General features: G+C 33.8%; 2 protein-coding genes across 6 annotated transcripts; one reads left to right on the top strand and one right to left on the bottom strand.

Moving 5' to 3' along the window:
- Positions 1–300: 300 nt before the first annotated feature.
- Positions 301–5,560, top strand: LOC105632309 (uncharacterized). 5 transcript variants are annotated; one of them, XM_012214655.4, is made up of 13 exons: positions 302–773; positions 1,515–1,599; positions 1,939–1,990; positions 2,077–2,097; positions 2,191–2,244; positions 3,096–3,146; positions 3,373–3,435; positions 3,858–3,899; positions 4,010–4,075; positions 4,248–4,286; positions 4,550–4,672; positions 4,763–4,855; positions 4,990–5,560. In XM_012214655.4, the coding sequence occupies exons 1-13, from the start codon at positions 677–679 to the stop codon at positions 5,299–5,301; spliced, it is 1,098 nt and encodes a 365-aa protein (XP_012070045.1). In that variant the 5' UTR covers positions 302–676; the 3' UTR covers positions 5,302–5,560. The 5 variants fall into 5 exon arrangements, with proteins under 5 accessions (XP_012070048.1, XP_012070045.1, XP_012070049.1 ...); XM_012214658.4 differs by lacking the exon at positions 3,096–3,146 and having other exon boundaries at positions 301–773; XM_012214657.4 differs by lacking the exon at positions 3,858–3,899 and having other exon boundaries at positions 306–773.
- A 90-nt stretch (positions 5,561–5,650) lies between these two features.
- Positions 5,651–9,015, bottom strand: LOC105632308 (Phosphotyrosine protein phosphatases superfamily protein). Its single transcript, XM_012214654.4, has 6 exons — positions 8,225–9,015; positions 7,275–7,397; positions 6,958–7,051; positions 6,759–6,841; positions 6,589–6,678; positions 5,651–6,272 (listed from the first exon to the last, which is right to left on the bottom strand). Exons 1-6 carry the CDS (start codon positions 8,450–8,452, stop codon positions 5,886–5,888), a joined length of 1,005 nt encoding a protein of 334 aa, XP_012070044.1. The 5' UTR covers positions 8,453–9,015; the 3' UTR covers positions 5,651–5,885.
- Positions 9,016–11,916: the final 2,901 nt, after the last annotated feature.

The raw sequence follows: 11,916 nt of genomic DNA on the forward strand, positions 1-11,916 counted from the left end.
TTGACATTTATATTACCTAATTTTGTAAGAAAACAATTTTTTCAAGGTAAACTTCATAGGATCTAGCTTTTTTCAAATATTAAAAGGAAATATAAAATTCATAAGAGTATTGGGTTCCAATAAAAACTCTGTTCTGTTCTCTTTCTTTCCTTTTTTTTTTTTTTTTTTTTTTTAAGAATTTGTGTTCACATTCCAATTTTCAAATAAAGTAGTTGGCAGTTACTCGTTAGTTGTTTGCTAACCAAATAAAACCCATGACCCAAAGGCCCATGATCCTCATAACCCGCAGTTGAGAGTTCAGATTCAGACCAGTACTAAAGGCGTGAACTTATCAAATATCGACAAATCAATCATTAAACGAAATTTCTAACCACACCACATACGACATTCAATTGTGTTGAAGTGATGTATCTATTTGGCGATTTCAAGAAGGAAAAGCAACAAAATTTGTCAGCCTGATAGACTGATCCAGATTTTTTTCTTCATTAAATGCCTTACCTGCTGCTTCTTTAATTCATTCATTAAGTTATTGTTTCGGTGTATATATATACCGCGTCTTCTCCACCAATCTATGGCGTCTTCTACTTTCAAAAGTTCTTGGAACTGACTAGGTTAATACCCACAGACCATAGTTTCAGCCTCCTTTCTTATAGAAAAAAAAGTTATATAATCATTCATGGCCCTCCGCTCTCCATCTATTGCCATTTCCTTGATTGTTGTGGCCTTCTTTTTAGTCTCATTTGCAAGTTCTATACCCTTTATAGTTCTCCATGGCAAGTATCTTCCTACCTTTTAGATTTTTTCTTTTTATACGTATACAATTTCATTAATCGATAGTTAGAATTTTTTTTAGTGATCTGTTGTTGATCTTCGATACTTTTGTTTCTGGGTTCTTGATTTCAGCTATTACTGTTTATGAGAGTTCATGTTAGATACTGCTTGTTGAGGATTGTGGGTTCTGATTATGCAAATACTAGTGCTTTTTGGACTACTATTACTTAAACGAACCAATTATATTGGGAAATTGGGTGTTCTAACAAGTTACTGATGCACGAACTTGTGTAATATTAATGTTAAACAATGAAAGATTATTATTATTATTATTTTTTTTTTTTTTTTTTGATAGTAAACAATGAAAGATTATGGTTTGATTATAAAATCTCTTTTTTTTATCCTTCAAAATTAATCTGTTTTGTGGATAATGCAAGTGTGAGTTTTGTGGGTATCCTCTATAAGCTGCAGATTAGGAGGAAGATTGTAATATAGCAGAAGAGTGCTTGCAGACTTGCAGCTATTGCACATCTTTTATTTTATAGTCCCAGTAATGGACAATATAATGAAACATAATGATTTTTTTATTTACTTTTCCTATTTTAAGAAGATTTGCCCAGGGTCCTTTATTAAATCCTATGCAAGACCAATGGAGACCTTAGCTGCATTTATATTTTTATTGCTTTTATATACTTATGTGTTTTCAAACCATTTCTTTTATTCCATTCTTCTTCTTATCGTAGGTATTGGAGACCAATGCAAAAATAGAGGAGTAAAACAGTTCACTGATCTATTGACAAACTTTTCTGGTTCTCCAGGATATTGCCTGTATGATATTTAGGTTCATAAGTTTGTATTCTAATCACCCCATGTCTTTGCCACGGGCTAAGATTGTTGCTTGTTATCTATGCATCATATGTAATGGGTTTAGTAGATTAATTTTGAGCACTTCATCACTTTTTTGAGGAAATTTATTGTGTGAAATTTTCCACCATTTGCTAATCAACTTTTCTTAACCATAACCGCTGAGCATTTCGAGTGATTCTACTTTTTAAATAACTTTCCTTGTCTCGAGTCTTGACCATTATGAAGACAAATGTGAATGAATTTTCCCTTTTAATATTCTTTTAAATGGTGGCATTGCATCACTCCTTTTGCTTTGTGCAGAGAAGTTGGGGATGGACTATGGAATTCCTGGTTTCTTCCTCTCCAGAAACAGGTAGAAGTATTAGAAATAATAATAACGTTCCATAATTTTAAACAAAATACACCATTTCCTCTTATGATCATATTGTTTGTTTGCAGATGGGACTTGTTTGTGACAAGGTTAGAAAGTTCTCTGGGTAATTGTGGTCATTTATCTAGTGCTAGTCTTGAATTTTATTTTTTTTCCCCATTGATATGCCCACTATAATGCAGGTGAAGGAAATGAAAGAATTGAGAGAGGGTTACAACATAGTTGGTCTTTCCCAGGTTAACTCTCATGATTGTGTATTTTTACTATTTTGATAATGCTTATATCTACTTTGAATCATGCTTCTTATTATTTTTTAATTTATACACTTAGTTAAAAGATGTCTTCAGAGATTATATTAGCACTTTCAATGCATCTGGTTATGCAACTTTGTTCATAAGGCATTTCTGTCATAGTAATTCACAAGCAACAGTGAGCATCACGTTGCTAATGGAATTCTGATAATTAACATGTGTAGTGTATACAATATTGACTGGTATTGAAGAATCCATCCCACTTTACAATTTGCTATTATAACAAATGAAGTAATCATTATCGTTCTACTCATTTCTGGTCGAATCTGAGTTATATCTTTCCTTGTATCCTATTCAATGTATGTATGACATTCTCTAGCAACTGTATGATAAATTTATTTTATACCAAAATTTCTTTTGGTTGGACTCTCCTTAATGACTTCCCCTTTCTCATCTTCATATTAATATTTCCATATTGAACACTCAGTATAAGTTCCTGAACATGTCAGATATTCTTATACACATTTCAGATGGTTTTACCATCAGCAGCTTGTATCACACTTAAGCTACCTGTTTGAGTGGCTTTTGCACATTTATGTTGAGGTGCAATATCCCCCAAACTTGGAAGGATATGTTGATTGCATTACATAATATGTAAGCAGAAATAAAAAAATAAAAAGGACTTCACTCTAATCTATATTCATTATGTTTCATGCGATGGATTGAGAGACTTTTTTGTTGGGTATAGGAAATTGGTATCCTTTTATTGAATTTAATTCTTTAGCAATTTGCTTAATGGCTTTGATTCTTTTTTTACTTCTCTTCTGGTTTACCAGGGCAACTTGATTGCTCGAGGTGTGATAGAGTTTTGTGATGGTGGACCTCCTGTAAGAACCAGCTCTATATGAACTTTATTCTCTCATTTATCTTGGAAGTGTATTTTCTTTCCTTCATTATTTCATAGAGTGTGTGTTCAATTGGTTTCCAAAGCTTTTGAGGTATTCTTCATTTTGGTGCGGTATCTGCATATGAGGCACAAAATTCCAAACATATTTTGCAAGCTTTTATGGATCAAGGACAATAAATAATTTCCTTTTTTAATCATTGAAACAGGTTAAGAATTTCATTTCCTTAGCAGGACCTCATGCTGGTACTGCTTCTGTTCCTCTTTGTGGCGTAAGTACTATCACAACCTATCTTGCAGCCATGCTTCATCTGCCCAATCTTTATAGAAGCTTGGAAATGTTTAAAACAGGGTTAATGGAGAAAATTGCTTGGGATATTTTCCTTCTAAGAGCTCAGAAATTTACCTGAGAGTTCTTTAAAGGTTCTTCTATGTTGGAAAACTTCAAAAGGATCCTTTAACTTCTGCTATATTAAAAGCTTGTTAATGGGGCATCCCTTTGTGCCACTGAAAATTAAAGGACATTTGTCAAGTAAAATGTAGAATTTGCAACTGATGATTGTAGGCATTAGGAAAGCATTGGACACTACATCATGGATGTATTATTCTAAATGTGATGCATTCACTTTGCATGGAAGTTTCATAACCAATGGGGGGCCAATCACACTCTTCAACTTGCAACCACAACGTGCAGGTTCAAGTCTTGAGAACAGCCCCCCATGAAAAATTGCTAAATGTAAGTATATTGGCATTCGTTTAAAATTTTATAACAAACTTTAGTCGCATAAGTTTTTGTTTATACTATTGTAATTGTTATGATATTCTCAAATTAGTTCTCATTTGCAGACTGGTATTTTATGCATAATTGCAAACAACCTACTTAAGTCAGAGATCTATAGTGATTATGTTCAGGTACATGTCTGTCTCTTAGCTTTCTGTAATTGTTTAACACCATAATGCCAATGTATTTTGGATGCAAACATTTAAAAAAACTGATAGCGATGAGCAATTTTCCTCTTCCATTAATAATGTCAAACATTTTGTTGTGATATCTCTGAAAAGGTTTGACAAATGTGAACTGCAGGATCACCTGGCTCCCGCTGGCTATCTTAAATTTCCTAATGTGAGTGCTTTACCCTACAAGAAAAAAAAATGTTGCATTGAGGTTTTTGAATCGAGTGCTACGTAATCATGAAACGCATGCTAAAAATCTGTAGCTTCACTATCTTTATTTCATGAACTTAATTCAAAATAGTCATGAAGGTCTCACTTTAAGTTTTTATCCTTCAGAAAGATCAATACAGGAAATTCACATAAGCATACCCATTCTTGTGATATTATCTTTACTAGCTAACAATAAATGATAATTATTTCTCAATTTTTTAGGATATCCCTAACTACTTGAAAAAATGCAAGTTTCTTCCCAAGCTAAATAATGAACTACCAGGTGAGAGAAACTCAATTTACAAGGAAAGACTCACAAGCTTGCAGAATTTGGTACTTATCATGGTGAGAAAGATATTTTGTTTTTCCAAATTGTAGTAAGAAATTTGTTATTTTGAGATACATTGATGTTTTTCTTTCTTGAATTTTGAACAGTTTGAGAATGACAAAGTTTTGATACCCAAGGAGACAGCTTGGTTTGGTTATTATGCGGATGGATCTTTCGAGACAATTTTGCCTGCAGAACAGGTATGCATAAAATGAACCTTCATTTTCAGTAAATGTCAACTGAAGTAAAATTGTCAACATATATTTCTTCTTAAAAATGAAGTATAAGTGATCATATGGAATCTAAAGAAAATAGAATCAATTTATGGGTGCAGACAAAGCTTTATACTGAGGATTGGATTGGTCTCAAGGCCTTGAATGAAGCTGGAAGAGTTCATTTTGTAAATGTGTCAGGAGGTCATCTGGGAATTTCCAGAAGTGATATGAAGAAGCATGTTGTGCCTTTTTTGGTGGATCGCAGTAGAATAGCCCCAACCAATCAGAGAGAAAAAGATGTGGCTGGATTTGATAACATAACATCAGCTGAAACAATACTTCATGGATCATCATCCTGTAAGTGGCCCTCATCAGTCAAAGATTTTTTCAAGGAACTCGTTGGACTGGCAGAGGAAAAAGATTCTGATTAGCTTCTAAATTGGAACTTAAGTTACACTTGATGAGAATCATCTATGCGTATAGTAATCCAAAAGTTCTTTTTTGTTTAGGAACACTAATGGCTATCAGGTGTTGGTTATTATGCAAATAGAATTAAACTCTATGAGAAAAGTTGCATTTGAAGCGGTGTTTATGGGAATATTCCAGGAAGCCATATATGTAGTTTAAATTGTTAAAAACCTCGACATTTATCCTAATATTTTCATCAATGCCAGTCGATAATTTCGATTATGTTAGCACAACTATTATTAGAATTAACTCGTGTCTTTCAATCTCACCAATTGGGATAAAAGTAAAGGAACTCTCGTACTCCTGTGTGAATTGGCAGAAAGGTAAAGTTCATACATTGAAGTGCGAAACAAAGTACTTATGAAAGCACCAAATATTAGATGGGCTGTCGTCGTTTCTTACACTTATGATTCAACATAGAGAACTCAATTTACAATGGGTAGTGAAAACCGAGTTTTGGCACTATTAAACATTATTTTTCATTTATGTACGGTTTGAAGAGGAAAGAAACTTGTCTGAACAACTTATATGCAACTTCTGCAGCCTCTTAATAGACATGGATTTCTACACTAATACCTCCCAAATGATTGGCGCTCATTGAGTGGCTGTTCTTGGTACTCAGTTGCTTTCCCAAAATCTTTTGGTGTGGCTGGCAGCTTAACCACATACAGGAGATTCTTGCCAAAGCAGCCTCACCAGCAACCCGAACTCGATAGACCACACTTAAATCAGCCCATATTTCTCTTCTCACAGCCCCTGATTCAAGATTTGGATCATAACCATCAAGATCTTCTTCTGTAACAAGAACTACGGAACCATCATCAAAAGCCACAGCATCCTGTGAATGTGCTGGCCTTGGAGTTCTCAGGACGAGATCAGTTCTGTTAATGGAGGCACAGCTTCTCACCTTCAGATTATAGTACTCCTGCACAGCCTGCAATTACAACCAATAGATAGCATCTTTTAATTAATATGTAACAACATCGATACACATGATAAACGTAAACTGATTATTGAACATCTTTTGCCTATCCTTTATTAGGAAACTGATTTAAGTCTCAAAGATGAAGTCTAAAAGCAGTTCTCAACCGAACCTATCTTTTTGCAAATGGCGTTCGATAACATTACATGCCTAGTAATTTATAACTGATTTTAAACACGCATTAAGGGCACTGAGATTCCTGGATTTCTGAACACTAGATTTCTATGAATGATTGACCACATGGGATCAAACATTTCCAGTATGATACCTGCCATTGAGCAGATGCTAGAAGCACCCTAGGCCTGATTGATCTCACATAATCATATGCAGCATCAGGTGTCATATGCTTGTGTTGCACCTGAATACAAGAAGAAAATATTATAAAAAATTAAGAATTGCTTAGAGAGTGGAAGAATGCAAGTAAGTTTGAGTACTTACCAGGTAACAAATAACAATGGTTGTGCTCCGCCCCCGACCAGCCTTACAATGGACATATGTAGTCCATCCTTGCAATTCGTTCTCTACACACAAAACGATAAGAAGTATTAGAACACCATATGTAAGCATACATTTTACTCCATATCACTTTTTTCATACTCTTCCTTAGCATAACATATAATAAGTGAAAGAAGCTTACCACGAATGAAATCCACAGCAAGGCAAATATCGCTGAAGGATGGTGCAAAGCAGTAATCTCTTGTAGGTATGACTAGATGGTCAATGTTGTGAGCCTACCATATTTCAATAAATCAATAAAAAATAACAATTTTTTGAAAAAATTGTCAAAATAAAGTGAACCAACAGAGGACCTTATTGTTGATCTGCTAGGGTATTAAACAAAAAATTATACAAAAGTAATTTTGAAAACAGAAATATTGAATATTCTTGAAGAGCCTAGAATTTGATTGATAAAAGCCACAGGTTGTATGCGATTTAAACTAAAAAGGCACACACGTGATATAGAGATGTTGGAACCAAGGTCTCATATGGCTCATTCAATGTGATCACCCCACGAACACCGAGCTCCTTGAGGCATGGAACATCTGTAGGGAAAGGAACGGCGCCTAACAATATAAACTGCACAAGTATGATGAAATGGAATTAGTAAGAAGTTTGACCACCTAAATTCAAAGGGTGGTTTCGTATAAATTATATATAGATCAAATATGGCACAAAAGTTTCAGATGATTCCCTCAATCTTGAGCTAAAAAAATATAAGAAGTATAGTTTTCTATTTCAGTCATATTCCTAGATAAGTGGAAACCAATCATGCACAGGGAAGAAAAATGATTACCATAAAAATAGAAACAAGAATTGGATAGTTGGTAAAGAAAATTTTCCTTCACTTGGAAGGAAAGTCCAACAGCATGTTTTTTTTTTTTCCCGCTGTAAACCTTAATCCTCTGTAGCAAACTTCTGACTCCAATCATAGAAGTTTTTGGATTGGAGAGGCTCCCATCAACAGAGTTAAAACCTATGAGCAATTCACAAGTATAAAGTTTCTTGGTCCTTGACATCATAGAGTGGACCAGAAGATAAGCAAGGTCCAATTTGCCAGTACAAAACAAAGGGCCTGGCACTCAGCTTTGCACTTAATCGAAAATCCCACAATCAAGAAATATTACATAAACATAATATTCACTGAAATTTGCAATTGCGCTTGATATTCGGGTAGGATGGATATGCCTTTCCGGATGCATTCATTAGCCAAAAGAGAAGTGAAACTCCACAAATCAAAAATAACCCCAAATGAGAATAAGAAATAAATATCGTGAGTCTAAACAACGCAGAATCACAAAATTGAATGTCAAAAATGAAATTAAATCCATATTATCTTCTAAACATGCAAATTATATACAAAATACCAGCACAATAGAGAGGAGTAACAAATAGAAAAATTATACCTCATCGATCCTATCCCACCAGCGGAACTCAGCCTGAATCTTGTTCCTAACAAGATTATAGAATAAAGTCGGATAAAACAAGGCCCGAGCCCCTGCTCCAATCAAAGCCCTCTTTGCATCCCACCCAATAACAACTACACAGTTGCTGCTATTATCAATTGCAGCGCACGATTTCTCCTCTTCCCCTCTCTCCACCTCACAACCACCCTTCACTTCCTCGATAATCATAATCCCTAAAGAGTCAAAACAGAAAAATCACAACACCCTCCCCCCCCCCCCCCCAAATCCCTCACCCAAAAACCTTAATTAAAAGAATCAAGTGTAGAGAGATATGTACAAGTGTATGAATTTACACAAACTATTGAGATAAGAAAAAAATGAAATCTTTCACATTAGTGAACAACAGAAACCCCTAAAATCAAGCAGACAAAGCATGGAACTTTCAGAAAGGGCGATGGCAAACAAGAAACTGTCTTCGACAAGATTGAATTGTGATTTCGAGAAGAAATCACCATCATACGAGTGTGGGAAACAGAGGGTTAATCGGACGGTGAAATGGCCGAAGATGATAAGAAGAGATCGGCAATTGTATGATTTCTCGGGTATGATTTTTCGGAGAGAAGTTATGGAAACCCAAACCCTAGGATTTGCAGTTTGAGGGATTGCCTGAGTTCTACCCTTTAACAATTTGATTTGGCTAAACTAACTTTGAAACAGATAGAGTTGGCAAGGAAATTTTAGAGGATCGATAAAGTTACATGAAGGTGTTGAAAGTAAGATGAGAAATGGGGTCAGTGAACGACACGTGCTGAGGGTTACTATGGAATTTAAGGTAAAAGTTGTGGGGTAGTTGGACGTGGCGTGGGCATTGCCGACGTTCAAGATTCGCCATTGGATTTCGTCACTTATACTTTTTTATTTATAGGATTGCCATTGAAACAAATTCTTTTATTATTAATTTGTTTCTTTCACTTTTTAGTTTTTATGATTCATTTTCTTTTATCTATTAATTTTATGAACAAAATAAAATTCCCTTCGAAAAATTTTGTATTTAATTTTGAAAATTATCAATCGTAGAAAGACATGATTTTAGTAAAAAATTCCTAAAACTTAATTATTGATTTTTTAGATTAAATTCAATTAAGATTTAGACTTACAATAATTATAATTTCAAAGAAAACTTTTTTTTTTATTGATTAATGATATAACTAATTATAGGTTATAAATTTGATTTATGATCTAATTGATTTGTGATCTCAATAATAATGATTTAAAAGATTCAAGAAAATTAAAAACATATCATCTTTCTAAAACATACCATTCTTGCCAAGATTAAAATATTAATAAATAAAGAAAATTATTACTTACGTGAATCTTAATAATTGAAAGCAAATTCATTTATCAACGGAGAAAAATAAAATTGTTTTTTATATTACTTGTGATTTTTATGTAAATAAATAAGACACCGTTTAGCCTAAAAAAGAAAAGTAATTAACAATTTTAAATTGAGGAAATATTTCCTTTGCATTTTTAGAGTACTCAAATGAAAATTCGTTGCTTTTCTTTCTTTTTTATTAAACAAAAAACTTTCAACGGTGATAAGATGTTGACTGGTAGTGGTAGGTATACTATAACTTACAAATTAAACATCTATATAAAATAAAATTAATAGGATAAAATTCTCATTTTGAGAAAAAAACATTGAAATATGAAACAACTATTTGTATTTCTGTTAGTTTTATAAAGCAATCCAAATTCCAAGCTGTTTACAAAGAATTATTTAAAATAAATAATAAATTGCATTAATAATTAATATAAGCAGCACATTACGTATAAACAGAAATTTAAATATAAAAAACTGACTTCAAATTTTAAGAATTAATTAATTGTGAAAAGTTCATCAATTTAGAGATCTTAGTTTGAAATGGAAGCATAGTGTAGCCACCTAGGTATTAACTTTACTATAATTTAGAGACAATTATCATTCCTGTCATTCTGGGTATATATGCTGCAGCAAAGTCAGTTGGGTGCTTAAACTTATTCTAAAATGACTCCACCCTTCAATGTCTCATCGACAAAAACAAAATAAAAACACAAGAGATGAGTCATCTAATGGAATCAACCTAATAGACTATGAGTTATGGCCGACAATGCAACCGCCCATTCCTTCACAACCAGGAACTTCTAATGATTTTCAAGAAAATGGGGTGGCCAGAAGTTAAAATACACATCCTCTATTGCATAATTATGACTTCAACCATGTTTTTTTATCACATATAGCATAAACAACATACAGTAACGAAAAACTGTGTGCGTATGATAATCTAGAAGCTCTAACAGAGGCCCTGAGTATGCTAGAAAGAGCTTAATGTAAGCATTGAAAGGAAAAGGCAAAATCTTTTTAGGTTAGCAATGTTAAGAAGAATCATTCTCGGCAGTTAAAAGTTTCTTCCAGACAAAATTCTAAATTAAGGTAAGTTAGAGGTGTAAGTAGGATTTTCGCCAAATTGCTTTCACAAATCCTGTCATATGAATGCAACAAGTTCATGAATTCATCCAAACTCAACAGTGGAAAGATACGACATGATTTAAAAGAATACGGTCCTCATCATATGTTTGTAACACAAATAAAGAGAAAAAACAAAAGAGAAAAAGAAAAGTAGACAGACATTCAAGGACGTAATTCAGTGCACATCACATCCTGGAATACGAGTAGAAAATCCATTCCAAGTCGCAGCAAAAACGGGGTAGCTACTGAAAACATAGAGAGGATATGTTTACTGCACTCACTTTCCGTTAACCAATTATTGAAATATCCTCAAAGAATCTCATCCAGCAAACTAAGGTAATACGCAGAGACAAGTTCACATCAAGAACAGAAAATCAAGGAAATATATGTCTGTGTGAAGTATGAACCACATCTTTGATATTAACCAACTCCAGGACCTTTGTTCTTAGAAAGACAACCAGAAGCGGGCAATTTAAACTTTCCGCGTGTTCTGTCTGTTATGCGTATTTCCTAAAAGTTCCACCCGTGAAAAATCAAAAGAATCAAAGCTCATAGATATTGAGATTCCCAGGAATTTAGAAAGAATCCATTAAGGAAAAACCAAAAAACAAGGACCATACGCATTATCCATATTCCAAAGGAAAAGAGAACTCCAATAGCGATAGCTTCTCAGCAGTACCTTCCGATAAATACTCGTAAGATGACTGTTCATGTAAAGTTTGATCATCAGGGATACAATGGAGACTTTCCAGGCAACAAATTATTGTTCATCATTTGCATTATCAAAACATAATATAGTCCATTTTTGCTAGAAGACTTCACCGGGGACTTCTTAAACCATAGCTTTTGGCCTGATTGTAGCTCACAATATATAAGCTTCTGGGGTCATAACTAAAAAGAAAACTCAACTCAAGCGAGTTCTGTAGTCTCCTATATATGGAAATCATAGAGGGCCTTGGTGTGAGTTCTAAAATACATTTACCAGATTGCATAGAAACTGCAGCAAGAAAGCAGAAAGGACAAGTAATGGATGTCTAAACTCCAAAGAACTCCGGGAACCACATCCTTTTTTACGAAGTCACGTTGTGTAGTTACAAAATACACACATTATGACAGACGCACCAAACCGTACAAAAAAAAAAAAAAAAAAAAAAATTTAAAGAAACAAAGAAATACCAAAGGG

Source organism: Jatropha curcas, chromosome 4 (assembly GCF_041381405.1).
Source record: "Jatropha curcas cultivar XTBG-Jc1 chromosome 4, XTBG_Jcur_1.0, whole genome shotgun sequence".
Taxonomy (NCBI): Eukaryota; Viridiplantae; Streptophyta; class Magnoliopsida; order Malpighiales; family Euphorbiaceae; genus Jatropha; species Jatropha curcas.

What these genes read in the sequence shown, in the direction of transcription:
- LOC105632308 (XM_012214654.4), bottom strand. Translation starts at nt 8,452, where the DNA reads ATGATTATCGAGGAAGTGAAGGGTGGTTGTGAGGTGGAGAGAGGGGAA. An exon ending in TGCTGTGGATTTCATTCGTG is followed by an intron (nt 6,842 to 6,957) that starts GTAAGCTTCTTT and finishes TTTTGTGTGTAG; the next exon opens with AGAACGAATTGCAAGGATGG. An exon ending in TAGCATCTGCTCAATGGCAG is followed by an intron (nt 6,273 to 6,588) that starts GTATCATACTGG and finishes TTGTAATTGCAG; the next exon opens with GCTGTGCAGGAGTACTATAA.
- LOC105632309 (XM_012214655.4), top strand. Translation starts at nt 677, where the DNA reads ATGGCCCTCCGCTCTCCATCTATTGCCATTTCCTTGATTGTTGTGGCC. An exon ending in TTTGTGATGGTGGACCTCCT is followed by an intron (nt 3,147 to 3,372) that starts GTAAGAACCAGC and finishes TCATTGAAACAG; the next exon opens with GTTAAGAATTTCATTTCCTT. An exon ending in CCCATGAAAAATTGCTAAAT is followed by an intron (nt 3,900 to 4,009) that starts GTAAGTATATTG and finishes TCTCATTTGCAG; the next exon opens with ACTGGTATTTTATGCATAAT.